The sequence below is a fragment of the Bos indicus x Bos taurus genome, chromosome 6 (assembly GCF_003369695.1).
Source record: "Bos indicus x Bos taurus breed Angus x Brahman F1 hybrid chromosome 6, Bos_hybrid_MaternalHap_v2.0, whole genome shotgun sequence".
NCBI lineage: Eukaryota > Metazoa > Chordata > Mammalia > Artiodactyla > Bovidae > Bos > Bos indicus x Bos taurus.
Window position 1 is genome coordinate 6171730 of NC_040081.1, and position 21381 is coordinate 6193110.

At 41.2% G+C, this 21381-nt stretch overlaps 1 protein-coding gene across 3 annotated transcripts in view; it reads left to right on the forward strand.

Moving 5' to 3' along the window:
• Positions 1 to 21381, forward strand: part of PDE5A (phosphodiesterase 5A) — a 148722-nt gene that overhangs the window by 91266 nt on the left and 36075 nt on the right. For all 3 annotated transcript variants that reach the window (XM_027543723.1, XM_027543725.1, XM_027543724.1), the window contains exons 10-12: positions 483 to 658; positions 3743 to 3802; positions 18271 to 18417. In XM_027543723.1, coding sequence (XP_027399524.1) covers positions 483 to 658; positions 3743 to 3802; positions 18271 to 18417 — 383 coding nt within the window. The remainder of the gene's footprint in view (positions 1 to 482; positions 659 to 3742; positions 3803 to 18270; positions 18418 to 21381) is intronic.

Sequence of the window (21381 nt, forward strand, 5' to 3'; positions counted from 1 at the left end):
GGTACATATTTGAAATTTGAGACTGTCTCTGTGAACTGTTTCCTACATTCTATTTTGTGGATAATTGTGTTTTTTAGCTTCTGATTTCTCAGTAAGGAAAGGCAGCCTGGGTGACCCAAAATTCTGATGTGCATCAAAATTGTTCTCTTGGCAAGAGTACAAAAATCCAATTAGTCTCCAAAGGACAAATTGTCTTTGGGGATTCAACTGATATAAAATTCGTGACAGTATCTGGAAGAAAATGGTACTCTAGGATTTTTTTGAACATAGACAACATACATTTAGGACTGTGTGAAATGAGTTTGCATGTAAATTAACTCAGTTCATTGTTCTAGCTTATATTTGTGAGGATCCGTTTGCGTATTTGGAGATGGCAAGCATTCCTAAGAGAAAAGCCCTAGACCTCTGGGGGTCTGTGTTAAAGTCAGTGCATGTTGTGATTATGACTAGTAACATTTGTTCAATTTCTTGGATTATTATAGGGGTTTGCCAACTTGTTAATAAGATGGAGGAAACCACTGGCAAAGTTAAGGCTTTCAACCGCAACGATGAACAGTTTCTGGAAGCTTTCGTCATCTTTTGTGGCTTGGGGATCCAGAACACACAGATGTACGAAGCAGTGGAGAGAGCCATGGCCAAGCAAATGGTCACGTTAGAGGTGGGCTGCCCCTGCAGGACGCCTCAGGCTCCCTGCGAGCACTCTCGGCCGACCCCTCCCTGCGGCAGCGCTCGGTGTCTGTGACGTCACTGCGACCATACGAGAATCACGTGCTTCCTCTCTCCTCACTTAAACAACCGAGGAAACTGAGGCCCAGCATACTTTAGAAACTTGTCGAAGGTCATACGACCACATCAAAGCTCAGGCCCCGGGTCCCTTCTGTCCTCTGCTTTCTCGGCCGAAAGCGGTCCTTAGACCTTAGTGAGGAGCCGCTCACACTGATGATAGTCCTCCGTGCCCTGTCCTTTCTCCATTGCCTGAGCCTCCCTATCTCTCCTCGTGAGCAGCTGTATTCACACAGCAAAAAAACAAAACCAGATATCACAAGCACTTAGAATCAGAAATGAGGAAAAGGGAAAACTTCCAAATTACAGATCTGTGGATCTTGAGAAAATTCTGATTCAGTAAGTCCTGGGTGGAGGCTGGGAATCAGTGTTACTACCAGCACAGCCCCGCTTTACCCCCACCAGGTGATTCTGAGTGTGAACTACTGGCCTGGGGACTGGCCTCAAACCTGACTCCCTCCCAAGCAGATTGCGCCTACCCACCTGGGCCAGCCTTCTCCAGATGTGTCTCACTGACTCCCTGAAAACACTTTGTGTAAGATGGAAATTTCTTACATCATAGACCAGTCTAGGGAATTAGACTTCAGAAAGGGCATTCCTTAGTCATTCACACACTGGTGTGAAATATATTTTAGTGTTTGCCTACTTTTAGCCAGTAGAGATCAGTAGGAATCAATGTTTGAGTTATGGATTGTAACTTTTCCTCCACCCCTTAATAAATAAGAGCTAGAAAGATATGTAAGTCAAGATTTACCAGTAACCAAGATGGTTACTTTCTAATGTGAATATAAAACTCTAAATAGTTTTAGTAAAGTACTAATATAAGAGACTTTGGATTAGAAATCAGTAGAAATCTGTTTCAAATACACACACACACAAGTATACATATATATTAAATTAAATGTATGCATACATATACATATATACAATTTTTAATACAATTTTTTACTGTTTCCATGACTACTGAAGAATTGACTCTAAGCCAGCTATCAATTAGAAATTAATCTCTTTTTAAACATACTTCCTATTTGGAAAATTTCAAACATAATGCTGAAGTAGAGAGGATAGCTAAGGAGCCCCCATGTCTTCATTAGCTGTCCTCAGTTGACCTGTGGCTACTATCATTCCATCCATACTCTAGCCCACTTCTCTGCACTCTTCTTCCTTATTAATCCACTGATTACTTTGAGACAAATCCCAGGTATAATTTTGTTCAAACTTTCTGAATATTTTCTCCGTTGAGATTTGCTTCTATTTTTACACTATAGTTTTATTTCAGTTAAAAATGAGTACTTCTACTTTCACTTAGTATACCCATTTTCCAATTTCAATTCATTATAGGAAATCGTATCTGTGATCACCAAGTTAACCTTGAAAAAATTTTCTCCCAAGGCATTGGATAAAACCCAGGGACATAAATGCCTTATGTTTTCTTATGACAGGGAATTATTTTCACCTAGAAGACATCAGTATAATGACAGTAAAACAACAGTAAATAGCTAACCTTTATCAAAGGCTTACTCTGTGTTCTAACATGCATTAACAAAAGTTAATCCTTACAACACAATGAGTGTGGTGCTATTTTTATCTTCAGTGTGTGGCAAAATTAATTTTTTAAACTTAGCATGTCATATTATTCCTTTATTCATTTGTCCGTGTTGCATTGCATTGGTTTATAGTAGACTAGTTCAGGGTCGCCGTCTTAGCCTTCCTCAACAAACCACCTCCCTGGTGTCAACGGCAGGTTAGCTGTGACCCGTCAACTTCACGGCAGCGGGAAACAGCAGCTCTGCGGTTCCTTAGGTTTCCTAGTGATTAATGCTTCAAACAGTAAGACAAGTCACATGTATTACCATAGTGTAATATTCTGAATCACAGTACATAGGCATATTTACCATTTGGCTTTAGATTTTTAATTGCTTACAATTTTAAAAACTAGTTAAGGAAAGCTGGTTTGGGCCACTGAATTACTTGACTTGCCATTTAAAGTCTGAAAATGAGGTACCTTTTTATCACTGACCCTAAAACTTTAAGAGATTTTAGTAAATCTGTGTTAACTCTGTCAAAAAGGAACTTTTAAAAATATTTAATATGATAAACAATTTAACATATAATCACTACCCTGGTTTAGAAGAACATCTAAAATATTATCCCATCATTTGGAGTTATTGGTTTTGAAAATGGGAATTAATGATTCACATGTTAAGTTATAGGAAGATAGTAAATCTGCCTTACTATCTTGTAACTCCACTAGGATGGTGAAAAGTGTACAAGACTAGGAGATGAAAGCTGGGTCCCAGGCCCTCTTCTCACTGGGTGTGAGCTCACAGCCAGATGATGAGAATCCCTGAGCCTAGGTGTCCTGTGCTGTTAACAGATGAATTTATAGGCCACTTCTGCTCTTCTCAGTTCTTGAATTCTACGAGTGGAAAAGTATCCTTAAATCTGTCTGACATTTATCTCTCTGCTATGCCGTTTTTCCTTACGAATTCTGCAGTGGTTACAGGCCTCATCCAAGAGCCACTTCCAGACTGCTTTCTTCCTAAATATCGACATTAAAATGTCAGCTTATGCAGAAGTCTTTTATCTTGATTCAGTACACCAGTAAAATAACTAAAGTCAGTATTTTTGTTTAGGAAAAGCAACACAGAATTTTCTGCCAAGTTTGAGCTGATAGAGTGACTTATAAATAACGTGTTTGTTGTATCAACGTTGTCAGAGGAAAAGTGACAGTTTTCTTTGAACACAGGGAGTATAACTTTCTGTTTCCATAAGAAGCATTTGAATAAAAACCTGAGATTTTCTCTCTGTTGAAGAAAGCAGAAAAGAAAATACAATGTTCTGAGGAGTCTAGATACCTCTGCAGGAAGGCTTAGGAGAATCCCAGGCTTGAAGTTGTGGTCTGTGTTGGGTGTTCCTCTCTTGTCTAACATGCATTCCTTCTGTTCTCGCCCCATAGGTTCTGTCTTATCATGCTTCAGCTGCAGAGGAAGAAACCAGAGAGCTGCAGTCCTTAGCGGTAATCCTCCTCCTCCTCCTCCTCTTTTGTAGAAATGACTAACCAGAGGCACCTAATTAAGACGTAGATATGCTTCTCTCAGGGCAGCTGCTGCTGTGGGTAGTGGTCCCCAGACCTTTAATTAAATGTGGTAAATATTTATATGGACATTTATAAAAAAATCTAATCCTATTTTCTTGCAAGGCTAGAAATTCACTGATAACACAGAGCAGATGATAACATTGTATTGATTTTGTAACACATTAAATGATTCTGATATTTTCCCAATAATTGTTATAATCTTTACATCTTTCTTAAGTCAAAATTCAATTTAGTTTTTGGTTCCTGGGGAAGTGTGGACAGAGGATTGCAAGGTGGTGGTGTGGTTCAAGTACTAACAACAAAGATTTTATAGCTTGTTACTGATAACGTACTCTGCGTTATTAGAAATGGAGAATGGTTTTAATTTCAAACCATATGGCTTGCAGAATGTTATTTGAAATTGGGTTCAAATAAGGTCAATTCCTGAATTTTTGCAAAGTTTTATTTATTTATTTATTATGGATGCTTTTATATAACAAGCATCTATCTTATTTAGGATGCTAGGAGAGAAAAGCACATTGATGTGTGTCTTGATGTGTGCCCCAACTTGATTGAGATTGCCTTGGTTGAGGTTAATGGAAATTCAAAGCACTTAGGCACTGATAACCAAGCCTGCCTTGTGAGTTTACATTCATGTGAGACAATGTAAAGTGTATGTGAGATGTCGTGGGAGTGAGGGACCAATGAGAGGGTCGCTGAGGCTACTGAGATTCCTTCTCTTTGTCATCATCATTATGGCTTGCCAGATGGTCATGCTCCATGCCCTCATATACGTTTTCTCATGTAAACTGCACAAGCTGCCTGGATGCCACACTGAAGCCCACGGACTTGCTCTGGGTCTCACCAGCAGGAAGTGAAGAGTCAGGATAGACATTTGCACTGTCTGTCTCCAGAGTGCTGCACGTTAGCGCTGTCCTGTCTGTGATGAGCTTTAGGGAGGGAGGAGGTTAAAGATGATTCAGACGTCCTGGCCTTGGTAGTTCAAAGAATGATCATCCCCTTCATTAACCAAAGTGGAAATATTAAGAAGGAAAAGATGGATTTGATGCAGAACACGGTAAGTTTGAGATGCGGGTGGAACAACCAGATAGACATCTTGCACACTGGGAAGGGCAGGAAACTAGAGGTGGCAATTTGGAGGTTAAACAATAGGGTTTGGGGGTGGAATCCCTTGATAGTGAGATGATAGGAATGGAGCAAGTGTGGAAGAATGCGGGAAGAATGCAAGGCTGAGGGCAGAACTGTTGTAGGTATACGTTTAGATGGAAGCTGTAGGAAAAGAAGCCAGCTAAGGCAGAGACATGGTAGTTAGACAGGGAGGGAGACTTAGGTGAGGGCAGGCAAGCAGAACAGCTTTTATAAGGAAGGAGATCCCATCAGTTGTTGCAGGAAGGTTGAGAAATAGGACTGAGAAAAGGCTGCTGGATTCAGTGATTAGGTGATGGTGGAGAAGGCAGCTTCAGGAGTGAAAATGCAAAAGGTCGGACTAGATGGTGAGAAAGTGGAGGAAATGAGTAGTAGTTTAAAAAGTATGTTTTGTATGAAAGAATGAAATGGCTAAGAAGGGTGCTGGCTGCATCATGTGAAGTTTTTTATTGTTTTGTTTTGTGCTTGTGAGCAGTTTGCTTACAAGCAGGAGAGGCAACATGTTTGTGGACAAAGGGGCAAGGTCCAGGGTGAGCGTGAGCCTAAGAATGTAGGACAGTGACAGAGGTCTGGACCTTGAAGTGGTCTAAGCATTACAGACATTTCTTTGGCCAAGACCAGAGAAAAGGGGTGATAAAAACAGCTACACTTACTCTGTTAGTCATTCAGTCGTGTCTGACTCTTTGTTACCCCATGGACTGTAGCCCACCAGGCTCCTCTGTCCATAGAATTCTCCGGGCAAGAATACTGGATTGGGTTACCACTCTCTTCTCCAGGGAATCTTTCCAACCCAGGGATTGAACCTGGGTCTCCTGCTTTGCAGGAAGGTTCTTTACCATCTGAGCCACCAGGGAAGCCCCACACTTACCGAGCACTTACTGTATACCTGGTGTGTTTGAAGTTCTTTGTGTATGTTAAGTGTATTAAGTCTGCAGCTACCCTATAAGGTCAGTATTAGCATTTTGAAAATGGAATCTGAGGTTGAGTTTAGATTGCCCTGCTCAGAATCTCCCAGGTTGTGAGTAGGTACCAGGACAGACAGTCCAGACCCAGAGCACACACATCATTGCACAGCCCTGGAGAAAGTGACTAGGAAAGGAAGGAGGGTCCAGACTTGTAGATTCTTGATTAAATCACTGAGTATGAAGCTGAGTCATCTGCCAAGAACAGTCGAAGGAACTCGAGATGATTTCATCTGAAAGGTTAAGCTTCTCTGGGGGTTAGCCTCATTCGAATTGGCTATATTTCTTTTGCTCATGATGATGTTTGAAGGAATGAGCTGTTTTTCAATTATTTACAAAGGTTTAAAAGTTTAAAGTATCTCTCACATCAGGCTTAATTGCCCATTTGTCTAATCCTCCTAGAGTGCTAGAGTTTTGCACTAACTGCATGCTGTGAGCAGGAAATGATCACATGGAGAGAAGCATTTTGAAGCGCTTGCAAGCTCTGTGGGATTAATATTACTGCAAAACGAGGCTAGGTTACACTCTTCCATGTGTTGTTTCAGATAAATAAAAACTAGCAAATATGCTAAAAAAATTCATTAGGATATTAAATTTTGCTTTTTACTCTGAAAATAGCATAGTCTTTCAGAAAAATCTGAATATTATTTTCTCAATCATGTTTATAATTTTGGCAAGAGGAAAACACTTTGGAAAAACTGAGCATTGCTGTCTTGCAGTATTGTTCAAAACCATCTGTTGTTCCATTTGGAAAAGAGATTTCTGGCAGCTGCATTGAGAAATTTAGGATAACGTAGGTCAGATAATTCATTTAAATTGGTTGAAATTCAGAAAATGATTTCAACTGTTTTCTGTCAACCTAATAAAAATTCCTTTGCAGCCCCAGCTACACAGGTGCCTGCATCATCCAGCAATTACCAGAATTGCTATCTTAGTCATGTGCCTGATGGTTCATCTCAATTTAAAACCTAAAATAATTGAAAAGCTGTCAAAGGCTTAATTTTTATTTTTAGAAATGCGTTCTTGAAATACTATGCTTAAGTACACTAAATATTTCTGTGCTCAGAAAAGTTCTCGTTACAGCAGAAAGTATAACAAAGTTGATAGGAAATTCAGAATCCCTTTTTTCCCCTTGCTTTACTTGACATTTTTGTCCTATTTTTAATCTTATTTTTTGTTGGCTTGAAATTGGGTGTAGCAGAAATAGGGCCTTAAACAAGCATTTTGTCACATGCCCTTTAATGATCTTTCGTCACAAGTTTTGAGATAAAAATGAAAGGACCCCAGTTGACCTGGCTCTGATCATTAGAAAGTCATAGTTAAGATACCAGAATGAATAGTGTTTCTTACAAGTAGCTGCATATCTGATTGATCGGTTGCCTCTTCTGCCTTCTCTTGCTAGAATCACAGTGAATAAATATCTATTGGAGCTTCGTTGTTTAGATGAGCTTCCCAGTTTTGTCATGGAGTCGGTGCTGATTCAGTTCCAGTCCCTATAGCTTGCTCTATGTTATAGCAATTTCTTTAATCACAGACGTTGTATCTAAAAGCACGCAGACCCTGTTGTGATCCTGTATCAAAATAGTGAGAGAGGAAGAAACTACCCACTCAGGCAGGATTTCCTAGGATAGAATTTATACCTCATCCTGACCTTACCCTTTCAGTAACTTCACACGAACCCTCTTGATCAGGCACGTCTGTGAACGCTGCAGGTAGCAGCAGTGAGGGCCAAACCCAGATGCCCAACTCAAATCTCTTAATGCCGAAGGCAGTGGTAGAGGACAGAGCCAGTTCCTTATGTCAGGGTGCTCATCACATTCCTTCTTTGGGATTTCTTTGGGAGAAGTCTCTATGGATAATCAAATTTTGCAAATGGAAAATTTTGAGCAGATAATAATGAAGAAGAGTTGACCTATGAGCTTGATAACCAGTGTCACTGAACCGTAGTGTAGTAACAAGGCATTCAGTAAGGCGCCTACTTCCTCACGAAGAGCTACAAGTATTTTTGAACAGTTTGGGTCCTTTCGCTTCCTCTACACGGTCAGCTGATGCATTCATTTTTATAGATGTCTCTAACATGAATTGGGCTGTATGTCTTCCACATTGCCAGATTTAATAGATTCTGTTTGATTCTTCCTACTTTCATTTGATAAGTGTATTAATTCCAGTGGCAGTCTTAGCTCCAAAGTATGGGGGCACTGTTCTTGAGCTTCTTATGTACTAACTGGATGTTAGCCAGATCTGTGTATTAGTCCCAGTTGCAGTCATACATTTTCTCTGAAGTTTTACTTACAAGCAGGTATGGACTTTACTGGAATCTTGACACAGTCATGTGCCTTCTTTACATGGTTTTGAAAAACTTTATGCTAATCTTTCAGGGTTTTTTACAGTCTGTGCCTCTTCCATATTGCAATGTAAAGGAATCCATTTATATAATGTTAAAAGGAAGGAAAAATCATATAAATACATTGATATAGTTCTTGAAGAAAATACTAATCTGGTCCTGCTGTGCCTTACTCCCTTCTTCATTCTCTTTAAGATTTGATTCCACGTGCTGAGTTGGAATATTCACCTCTTTTTGTATTAATAATGTTTCTTTCTCATTTGTATTTGAATCTTCTTAGGAGAGATGTAGTCTAACAGCCTTATACACTAATTGTGTGGGGCTTTTTCTTTAAGAATACATTTTCTGGGCACATTAGACATGAGGAAGACATTAAGCATCTGTAAGGTGTAGTGTGATGGCTATTATGTGGCTTTGTTCAAAGACCTGAACCCAAACTGCTGTGTACCGAAGAATGCCCCAAGGCGTGAGATAGTAACTGGAGGAGAACTTCAAATACCCGACTGGGCGTCTCTCTTTGTAGCTACTGATAAACATGTCAGATATCTGAATTTCATTCCTGTAAATAACTTCCTTAAATCATGTATCATTGAGGAAAATCTCTTTTCCTCTTTACATTTATATTGAATAAACATCAAGGAGGAATGTAACAAAATGCCTTCATAAAACACTGAAGCTAATTGGAAGAATTTGACATTTTATGGAAGATCAAGTTCAGTAGCTGCCCTTCTTTTCAGAGTTATTATGATAAATAACTTTCTGAATAAGGAGCCTGTTCTTAACAGTTGGCTGTTAGGAGTTGTTTCTCTGATTTTTGTTTTACGTCCTGGTATTTGATACATCAGACCTAAGGCAGGCCGAGTGCCTGACTACAGTGTGACCTTTTTTGTCTGAAGCTCGTACAGTTGAGCTCATTGTGTAGCCACATGTCTGTATTTTCTTCTGAGGTTACCACAGACTTTGCCACAGGCTAAATATAAACCTTTTTGCATGAGCATCCACCAAAAATATGAAACTCAATAATTTTTAAATGACCCTTATATTTACCTTACCCAAGTGTATTCTTATTTTCCTTGAGCATGTGCTTTATGGACTTCAAGGAGACTATGCATTTTTAAACTGTATTCTTTCCTATAAAGTTTCTTTTCCATGGTTGTGTAAAAGGGACTCCAGGGTGTCTCCTTCTGTTGTGTAAATACTTATTTCATGATAAGCGGTAGTTGAATAAGAGAAGGGCTGTCTTAAGTAAGGTACTGATAAAGCTCAGGAATGATTGTCCCTGACTTTATAAAGATAGGTGACTTTATTAGTCAGGGTTCTCCAGAGACACAGAACCAGTAGATTTTGTATGTACACGAGAGACATTCTTAGGAATTGACTCTCGTGATTACGGGAGCATGGAAGTCTGGCAGTCTGCTGTCTCCAGGCTGGAGACCCAGGACACCCGTGGTGTCATCTGGCGTGGTCTCAGGGTGCAAGAACAGGGCAGGCTGATGGCAGAAATCCCGGTCCAAAAACCGGAGAAGGTATGGGATGGCCCCACTCCAGCAGGGTGGGAGGCAGCAAAAAGGGGCAAATTCCTTCTTTTCCCACCTTAGGTTCTGTGCAGGCCCTCCGTGGCCTGGGTGGTACCCACCCACCCTGGAGAGTAGTCTGCCCTGCTGAGTCCACTGATTCAAATGCTCGTCTCCTCCAGGAACACCGTCACAGACACACCCAGAAGTGTTTAATTTGGGCACCCTGTGGCCAGTCAGAATTAACTATTCGAAATGACTTTAAAACAGTAAATGTGTACCTAAGTTCCCCATCACTGTGTTGTTAGCGATCACTCATGCAAACTATCAGCATATTTGTGTTGTCGTTACTTAAAAATCTGTGTATTTCCATTATTTATGTATCTGTCTTCTCCATCAGACTGTTAGTCCTTGAGTCCTATTTTAATAATAATAATAGAAATAGCTATTATTTAGTGATTGCTTAACAGGAACCTGGTTTACACGCTTTGTTGAATGACTGATTCTGGAAAATTCAGACTTTTAGAAAGTCTGTAATCTAGCATGAAATAACACAGTTCATAATCCGTCAAAGCATTCAACAAGATTATACTTTCTTTTTTCTTAAAATGATTATGAAGCTAGAAATAATTTAATGGTTGAATAAAACCGCCTGCTGACTGGTCACAGAGCTGGTCCTGTTGAGGGGTGCCGAGATACATTTTCATTGCCGGCTTTCAGTTTCATGAATATAGCATGATGATTAAGAATGGGAGTCTAGAGAGAGGTGTCTGGGTTCAGATTCCACCTCTGTGATACTGGGCAAATCTGTGCCTCTGTTTCTTTATGCCTCAGTTTCTTCCTCTGTAAAAAGAGGATAATAAAGGAACTTCCTTCAGAGAGTTGGAGTGCCCAGAGTTCCTGGTACCTATGCCCCCTCCACATGCACATTATGTACCAGTTACTGTTAGTAGTGGTGATCCTGGAGGAAAATCAGTTCTAATACTGGAGAAGCAACATTGAGGCCTTCATCTTCCCTGTCACGTTCCAAGTCTTTCTGCCTAAGGTGTTGGAAGATGGCGGGAAGTAAAAGTGCCCACTGAACTGAGAAGGTGTCTTTAAATGAGGCAGGCAGCTCCATGTGAGCGGCGGATCATGTCACTGTAGGGCACCTCACGGGTGGGGTCAGAGGAGTAACAATGTGGAAGCATCCAGCGCTGCCCTCCACACCACGGGGCCCACTGGGACGGTTTTGTAGCTTCCCTGGGGTGTGCGGAGGTGCTTGGAAGCAGGGCGTGCACTCCTAAGTCAAGGTTTACGCGTGGGTAACTAGTCTCTCAGGTACTGGGAGTATGGTAAGCACGGTCTTCACCACTGTTTGGAGCCAGCAGGGCAGAGAGGTCACCTGGACCTAAATGACGTCTATTCACTACAAAGCCCTTGATGACAGAAGAATTATTTACTACAGAGTACAGTCCTGGGGACTGGGGAGGGTCAGTGGAAGGTCAGCATGGCCCACGATGGCGTCAGTTGTGCTAACAGGTACATAAAAGTACACACTCATTTTCTAGCCAAAGAACAACAGGTAGGTGGAAAACTTACTGGAAGAAAGCACCATATGTTCTAAGAGAAGTGTAAACCTTTTGTTTATGAATTATATGTAACCAGTTCTCTACTTGAGAGAAGTCACCTTGAGTTGACCATTTTAAGTAACTTCCTACGAGAGCTGCTAAAAAGCAGAAAACTTTTGGCAATTGTTTTCCCATCCTGAGTTTCCAGTGTTCTTGCAAGTGAATGAATCAAACTTTATTGCCACTTACACTGAGTTTTTAAAATGATAATGTGAAGTATTCATTGTGCAAATGAAGTCAGCTATAAATAAAAATTTTCAGAAGTAAATAAAGTGAATACTTGAACTATAAGAGAAGGCACAGTCTACAGTTCATCTGTTGTGTCTGACATAGCATAGTTCATTACAAATTTTAATGTTTGTATTATAGCTCTTTACCAAATTACATTATTGTTAAATATTATTATATATTATTAAATATTATGTTTAAATATTATTAAATATTGATGAATTGATTAGGTGCTTTATCACAAATTTTTTATTTATACATTCATATTTAGCTCTTGTTTTATGTGAGTATTATGTTAGGTGTTCCAGATATAACAGTGAATAATCAATGTCTTGCCCTCTTGGGATTTAAAGAATAGTGAGGGACGAAATGTATAACATAATTGTGTAATATTATATAATTATAATCAGGAAAAAAGGTTCTATGACTGTAAAATATAGGCATGCAAAATTATACTGTAGAGACATTTCCAGCATGAGCGGCCACACCTTCTCAGCATCTCAGTTTCATTCCTGGAGCCTCTGCTGCTCCTCATCAGTGCTCTAATGTTCATCTGTGAGGTGTGGCAAGTCTGATTTCATCCTATACCACAATTCAGCAACCTGCAGGATAAGACAGAGTGTGGGTTTCGGCTCTATTAGTGCTTCAACGGACAGAATGTTTTAGGAAGACCATAAAACTCTTTACTTTTCTCACAATTTATAGCCCAGAGCTTCTCCTTCCTTCCTGTAATACTGGCACAGCAGCTGGAAGCAGCGTTCCAGCACCATGTGACACGGCAGCCGTCACACAGGTCCTCAAGGATTTCCTTCTTTATAACTGCACGTGATGACCTCAGTGACTGTTACATGCTATTGATTATTAATAACCACTCTCTAATGCAGCGGTTCTCCAGCACTCACCAGAATCATCTGGAAGTTTCATTATAATACAGATGGCTGAGCTCCACTCCCAGAGTTTCCGATTGAGTAGTTCTGTGTGGTTGGTGGCTGTTCAGTCACTAAGTCGGGTCCGACTCTTTGCAACCCTGTGGACTGTCGCCTGCCAGGCTTCCCTGTCCTTCATTGTCTGTGTTCTGTGGTACAATCCAGGAATTTGCATTTTCAGCAGGTTCTCAGAGGCCACTGCAGCCGCTGGAACCAAACTGTGAGAGGCGCTGCTCTAACAGAAACTTGATTCCTTCCACCTTGTGCAAGAGAGCTCTCTGACCCAGAGGGCTCACCCTGAGAACCTGTTGCCCACCGACACTTTGCCCAAAGAGCACCATCAGGACTCAGTTGCAGATAACAGAAGCTCCTTTTGCTGTTTAAAGCAGAAAATAATTAAGTGCTTTCACATAATTGGAGAGGGTGGCTGGATGACCTTAGGAATTAGTCCTACAACAGAACTGTAGTTTGGTTCAGTGTGGGAACTCCCATGGAAGACAGAATCAGAAACCCATTATAGAACCTCCTTCCAGAATCAGCCAGGGCGGTTTGGTTTGGTAGTCAGAAAGCGTCTGCTGGAACTGCAGCCTCCACAGCTTTTGACACCCTCTGGAACCACATTTCAGGAACATGGGTTCCTCATGTGTTAGTTTGAAATCCAGGTCTCCCTCAAGTATACCTCACGGGAGAGACCAAATTCCATCTGGAACCCTAGATGAGAGGGAATCTGGGAAATAAATTTTTGAGCTTTCTTGACTCTTATGAAAACGAAGGCTCGCTCAGATAAGGTGGATGTAGATACTGTGTTAATAGAGTCTTGCTACAGGGTCTACCACAGAATGTTTCTTGGGTGCAGCTGAGACATACAAAAACGGGAAAGAACTAGCTATATGATGACGTGAGGGCTATATTCCAGGCAGCGGAGGAGGAACAAGGAGACCCAGAAGTGAGCGAGTATTAATTAACCTTGAAAACAAATGGCCATGATACAGACACCTCCCCTATCCGTACATTAAAAAAAAAAACACACACATAGATGGCAATTTCTGAAAACTCAATTTTTCATTTAGGGTGTTACTGCAGTAAGTATAGAGGCCGCCATGTAACCAGTCTCACCCTCCTCTGCTCTCATGGTAGAAGCTAGGATCCTGTATTTAAGCCTTCTTGGAGGAGGAATGTCTCTTCTCTCATGTGTGAGGAATCAAGTATGAAAAGCATAGTATAACCATAACAGCTAAGGTGCACCATCTATCTAAATGGTTAGAGAACTGGAGATAGAGCCTGGACCTATACAGGAATGTCACTGGCAAGATTTAGATGCCACTCACAGGGTGGCCTTGGGTTCCAAAGTGAAAAGGCAGTAAGAAATCCTAGATGTGTGGTCGCAGGGATAACTTAAACCTTAGCGATGATCTGATCCAATCCCCTCATTTTACAGGTGAGAAAATAGGCAAAGGTTGAATGTCTTGTTCAGGGTGACAAAGTCAGTGGGACATCGGGACCAGAGCCCCTAACAGCAAACATGGCTTCACCATGTGCTTCACCTTGCTTTTAGATTTCTCTTTTTATGATCATTACCAGTTCAGTCGCTCAGCCGTGTCCGACTCTTTGCAGCCCCATGGACTGCAGCACGCCAGGCCTCCCTGTCCACCACCGGCTCCTGGAGTTCACCCAAACTCATGTCCATTGAGTCAGTGATGCCATCCAGCCATCTCATCCTTCGTTGTCCCCTTCTCCTCTTGCCTTCAATATTCCCCAGCATCAAGGTCTTTTCACATGAGTCAGCTCTTCACATCATTATGCCAAAATGCAAATGTGGTGGCTGATCTGGGATGTTGCTGGGTCACGATCAGTTTATTATGTAGTTCTTTATCAGTCAGATGGTGTTCACAACAACTGTTTTGTTTTGTTTTTTTAATATTTGTTTTATTTTTGGCTGCACTGGGTCTTGGTCATGGCATGTGAACCTTTCGTATCCAGGCTCCGTAGTCATGGTGCACAGGCTTTAGCTGCATGTGAGAGCTTAGTTTCCTGAACAGGGATCGAACCTGAGTTCCCTGCATTGGAAGGCAGATTTTTGGCCACTGGACCACCAGGGAAGTCCCATTAAATAAAGTGTGTTTATTTATGGCTGGGCTGGGCCTTCATTGCCATGTGCCGGCTCTCCATTGCAGTGCACTGGGCTGCTCCCTGCAGTGGTTCTCTTGTGGAATGCTGGCTGGGGCGTGCAGGGCTCAGTGGCTGTGGCATGTGGAATCCTCTCGGATCAGGACCAAACCTGTGTCTTCTGCGCTGGCAGACAATTCCTAAGCACTGGACCACCAGGGTCGTCCAGAACAACTGGTTCTGATTAAAGACCGCTGAGCAATGTGTCCAGTTTCACCCTTAGTGAATTTCACTTCCAGAGCTGTTTGTTTTTAATTTTTGCAAGAATGGTGAAAAGGGATCAAGGCCTTAGGAAAAGGAGTCATAATAAAAAAGGGACTTAAATGAATTTCCTCTAAAGAGTCATACAAGGAATAGTTTATTTATTAATAGTTTATTACTAGTTTATTAGTTTGAGTGGCAGATGTAATTAAAGGACTCAGAAGAAAAGTGACATTATATTAGCAAAGTGCCAGGTTAAATATTTAATCCAAGGAGCTTTGTATATGTTTTTTTACATTCAGTATTTGGTTAATTTGACATGGATTGGAACACCCAACTCTAGAAAGGCTTAACTCTATTCAAATTAAGCAGGCAAATATCTAATTGTTTTTCCCTAAGAATTCACAAGCATCGTGCACTCACGTGGGAGAATAGCAATGTGGAAGAGTGTTGTTGTTGTTCAGTCTTGTCCTACTCTTTTGCAATCCCGTGGACTGTAGCCCACCAGGCTCCTCTTGTCCATGGGGTTTTCCAGACAAGAATACTTGAGTGGGTTGCCATTTCCTTCTCCAGGGGACTTTCCCAATCCAGGGATCAAACACGTATCTTCTGCACTGCAGGCAGATTCTTTATCACTGAGTTACCAGGGAAGACCTTTGAACAGTGTTAGGTGGTATCATAGTTCCAGAAGTTTTGAACTGGGTTATTCGGTCATAATACATACATATATTTATAGCACTGTATTGCTTTACAGAGTCTATAAAATGTTATGTCTGTTAAGTATTCAATATCATAAGTTATATTACCCCCCAAAGATTTCACTTTGCAAATTCTGACAAACCATCCCTGAAAGGAAGAAGCTATGAAAACCCAGAATTGTATATACATAACCTCTCCCAGACACACCACATCTTTTTTGCCTGCTTATTAGTAAGATGTAGAATATTTTATTTTACAAATGGTAAGTTAGAATGACAGGCAATATGTTTTCTTTCAAATCCCCTGTATCCCAAGCCCTTTCAAGGCAAACAAAGTTGAATTCTCTTGTGATGGTCAGAGAAGCAGTTTATGAGAGCTTTAATGATGTATGACTTTCTCATGACTTATTAGCAATCAATCCCAAGAATCCGAAACCTCTGTATCACTGACCACAAGGTTCTGAAGGAAAATGTCTGCACACCCCCATTAGATTAGCTCAAAAGTCTGAGTCATGGTGTGACGAGGCTGATCAAGCAGAAGAAAAGCGTCTCTTGTCTCGGAAGAGAGTGCTCAGGAGTTAGAGTGTGTAATGGAGCAAGGCACCAGGCATGTTGGCTGTCTGTGTCCCGTGCGTAGTGTTTAGAATGTCCTTTGTGGAAGGAGCGAAAGCCAACTTCCTGTGCTAAGAATAATGATGTCCTAAGGAATGAACATCTGTTCTCTTGTGCAGTGTCTAAGAGAAGCAGCTGTTAGCTGCTTTGAGTTAAAAAGTAGGTTTGCTCCCACCTCCACACTTCCGAGCTCTACCCCAGTGCCTGCCCGGTCCCTGATGCTGGAGGCTGCTGTAAACAACACAGCCATTTACCCAAACATTTCAGTCCCCTGCCTTCCCCTCCTCGAGCCCATGCCTAAGCCCGTGGAGCTGGCTGGACAGAAGGCATATTTTCTTGTGAAATTTGGGCTCAGGGAAAGAGACTTAGTTTGGAGTATGAAGAGGGTGACATTCTTTTAAAGTTGAAACACGTCTGGTATGCCTAAGTAAAAGGTGCCAGTCAAGATGCACGGAGAGTGTGCACGTGCCCGCAGCTTGGCAGGGGAAAGCTCTAGGTTGCTCCATACGGTTTTATAATTCTGTGTTTGACCTTTTCACTTCACAAAAAGATGGATTGAGAGCAAGGAAGTGATATGGCAGATACTCAGAGGAAACTTGAGGGGTTTAGAGAAAATCAAGGAAAAAACATTAGAAGGAACCTGGTTGAGATTTCTATATTTTCTTCCCTCTGCCCCCCAACCAAGTTAAAGCCTCTTAGATAAATTTCAGCCAGATGTGGCTAAGGCCGCTAAAGTGCTGGCAGAATAAATAGTCAAGAGGGTTGAGGAGTGAGGTTCTTGTAAGTTTTCATGCTGGTGGGGGGCCTGGCAGAGAATCTGGGTGTGAAACCTGCTCAGTCTGAGGGGCCCGGGGGTATGGGGTGGAGGTTTTGGGGAGGAGAGCTGGCTGTGGCTAGTCGCTTTATGGGAATTGAAGCTCAATGTGGCCTGATTTTTCGGGAAAGATCAGAAATACGGCTTTATTGTTAAAATCTCCCAATTTTAAAATAGTGTAACAAATAATGGTGATTTTTAAAAATATTCAGTGCCAAACAAAACAGATTGGAATGAATGCATCTGCTAGTTTTCCAACTCAAAATTAATGGACCTCACCTTTCTAGGAGGATTTGGGACCTTAAAACCAGACCTTATAACTTGTAACTCAAATTAAGTGAAGAGAATGCCATTTTTCCCCCTCCCATTCATTTAATAAGTATTCATATTAACAAATATCAGAACTCTATCCATCAGTAGACACAATGGATGCAAAGATGTGTGAGATTCAGCCCGAGCTGTCAGTCCAGTGTGGTTAGGAGCAGATAAACAGGAAAGTAGACTGTAGTGACTTGTGTGATTAAACAGGTATTCCCACAGTGGGCTTGGCTGTGAAGGGCATGGATGGGAACTGTGTCTTAAAGAAATCCTTTAGTTAAAGAAAGTAGGAGAAGCAGGAGGTAAAAGGAATATTGATTTTTTTAAAAGAGCAAGGTGTATCTGAAGAAATTGCAAGTGTTTACTACCAGAAGATGATTAAAAATCAAACCAAGGGTGGAGCTAGAGTATCCATTTCAAAAGGTTGTCTTGAGAATTAAACATAAAATGCTTAGAACATTATCTTTATCCTGCTCACTACTTATTCTCAGTCCATAGTACTGGGACGGGTCCTGAATAACTACTCAGTAAATATCTGTTGAGTGAATTGACGCTGAGGAAATATAAAGCGGTTGGATCACTGGACTCCTTAGATCTGCCTAGTGGTCCAGGTACAGTTACCCTCTCTCCACCTGGCCTTACTTAGAAGCATAGCAGTTACCCACAAGGGGCTCAGTTTAAAAAAAAAAAAAAGGAATAACTTCTGTAGTAAAATATTTCTAGTGTATGACATTAAAAATAAAAAATTAAGTCCAACGTGCCATTTCTGAAAGCAAAGCAAGGAAACTGCGTTTGTGTTGCATTTGTGAAACAGCTTCACTTAGTTTCCTCTTCTCCCTTTACCCAAGGCTGCTGTGGTACCATCTGCCCAGACCCTTAAAATCACTGACTTCAGCTTCAGCGACTTTGAGCTGTCTGACCTGGAAACAGCACTGTGCACAATCCGGATGTTCACTGACCTCAACCTTGTGCAGAACTTCCAGATGAAACATGAGGTAGCAATGTAGTGATGTGCTCTGGAAATTGTGTGTGTGTGTGTGAGAGAGAGAGAATTAATTTCGGATGCTAGTATGGAATGAAGTTTCAGTATGAAATGAAGATGAACGAAGTGTGAATGAAGATTCATATACTGTCACCTAATACAGACCCAGAATGTTTGAAGAGAACTTATCAGCCACTGAGAAGACATGTACTGGGTTCCCACACGTGTCAAGCAGCAGGCTGCAGAACAGGGCAGGGTGTTCCCGACAGAGAGCAAGGGGAGGGTCGAGGTGGGGCGTGGAGCGCTGGTCGGGGTGACGGTGGCAGAGCTGCTGGAGGACGGTGAGAAGCAGGCCGCGTGGGTCCTCGTAACGCTACTTAGAGGAATTTGGATTTTATGCTGAGAACAATGGTGAGTCACTGAGGAATCTTAAGCAGGGAAGGAATAAGATCTGGTTACAGAGGTTATGATAACACAGTAGAAAGAAGGACCCAAACAGAGTGAACGCCTTTGGAAATGAGGGAGCAGAGGGGCTGATGTGCAGCCAAGCTCTTGGTTCAGACAGGGTCACACATACGGAGTGAAGATGAAGACGGACTTTAACCCCAGCCAGTTACCTTACTTGCCTCTCAAAAATAGCAAGACTGAGCTCAGTCCCTTCTCATACCAGTTGGGGAGATTTCAGGGAATTCTAGTTTGTTTCATAATGCCTGTGTTATTGCATCAAAGAATAAGGGAGAATAGAAGGGCCTATATGAAAAAGAAATTGAGTAATTTGCCTTTAAAGCTGTCTTTTTTTTTTTTTTTTCCCAGTCAGTTGCGTGTCTAGTGTCCTCATATGGATTTCCTATATGAATATGTAAATACCTTGAAGGCCTCCACTATCCAGCACTCCATTAATTCATAAAATAAAAATTTATTAACAATAAACAGTGTACCCAGCACTGTGCTAGGGACGCACTTTAGTGATGAGTTGTCCCTGATCTCAGAGCCTTACTGAGGTCTGAGAGCTGAGGTCTGAGAGCTGAGCTCTAATACAGTTAAGGTTAATACAGTGTCATTTCTGGTATTACTGGGGGCCCAAATCTGGTTCTTCCTTCAATTTAACCAAACTTTATATTATTCTTGGGTGAAAATACAATCTGTAGACTCTAGTAATAGTTCACTCCTATTAGAGTGTGTTGATTAAGGGATATCATATCATTTAATTATTTCAAGAAGCTCTCAAGAAACATCCTTTGGTTATTATCGTCCCTGTGTTACAAATGAAGAAACTGACATAGCGTGAAAGTGAAGTAGCTCAGTCATGTCCCGACTCTTTGCGACCCCATGGACTGTACAGCCTACGAGGCTCCTCCGTCCATGGCATTTTCCACGCAAGAGTATTGGAGTCGGTTGCCATTTCCTTCTCCAAGAGATCTTCCCAACCCAGGGATTGAACCTGGGTCTCCTGCCTTGCAGGCAGACAGACGCTTTACCGTCTGAGCCACCAGGGAAGCTCCAGACATAGCAGGATGGAGTAGAAGGTTCTTGGATTTGAGTCATAACTCTACTGGTGATTAGCTCTCATTTCTTTGGGCAGGTAATTGCTCACATTCTCAAGTTTTGTAATCTGTTAATTGGGAATAATAGTATGACTTTCCCTGTGGGGGTCTTGTGAGAATTAAACATGCATCTGTGTGATTGTCTATTTGTATGTGTGTGTATGTGTGCACACCTGTATATTTTGCTTAATACAAAAGTATTAAGTAGAAAGTTAATCCCTTCTTTAAACCAAATTTGACCATGGTTATATTACCCCATAGGGCTCATATATTAAAGCCTTTATTAATGGAATGAAGATCTCATTTAGAGCCAGAAGATCTAAATGTGAGTCTCAGTCCTGCTGCTTGCTAGTTATAGGACTTACATAAATCTAGATAGCAACTCAGGTCGCTTTCCATTCCTGAGAGCTCCCATACTTTGCACCGGTAATAGCTCTGTTGAAAGGGCCTGGCCAGAACAGGAATATGATCCTTGTACCTATTTATGAAATTATTACATAAATTGATTTATATCTTAAAAACATAAGCTCTAAACAACAAAATTCTATATAGCAATTATCCTTCAATTAAAAGTAAATTTTAAAAAATAAGCTTTAAGGTAGCATTTGAGTGTTGGATAAGAAGATAGTCCTTTGAATTTCTCCCTCAGTCTTTTATTTTTACCTTTCCGGAATGTTTGTCCATCAGGCAGGTATTTCTCCTCGGTGTCTCGTTCATCTCCTCTGCTTTTCCATTTGAATAACTACTGTTCGGATTCTGGCCAGTGTCAGCTTGAACGTCTCTATTACTCTTGTTGGCCTTCCTGCCTTGGCGACTCATCTGTTTTATTTCAGATATTACTGTCACTATACATTTCAGATATAATTTTAGGATGATAATTAAAATGTTGCTGCTAGAAAAGATGTTAGCATCATAAAGTGCCCTGACAAAGAATCCTTCCTACTGAAAGATATGACAAATCTTCTTGTCCCTGTTGGCTTCCAGACCTTTTCTCTCCTGTAACGCTCATGGATCTCTAAACAGAGTCTTTTACTTTACCAATCTGCGTGTGCTACGCTTGTTTTCCTTTACCGTCTGTCTTTGACAAGTCACTCCTCCCACGAATGGACAGGATTGTCCACTTCCAAGTCCACTACACTGTGTACCACAGCATACTTTTTCCTTGAAGCATGACGCAAAAGTTTCTATTCCTGGGAAAACTCTAGGACTGACTTCAGGCCACTTGGAATCCTGTTGACAGTTTATAAATTTGTGTTCTCATTTTTACGTGAATTTATTTCCTTTATATGTGTGCTTTTGTTAGTTTTGCTACCGATTGAAACTCTTGAAGGCAGGAGCTGAGCTGTGTTTTCTTTATTTACTTCCTTGCACAGAATCTTAAGTATGTTGCTCAGGACTCAGGAAGCCTTTGTAATTGTTGGAGACCGATTCAC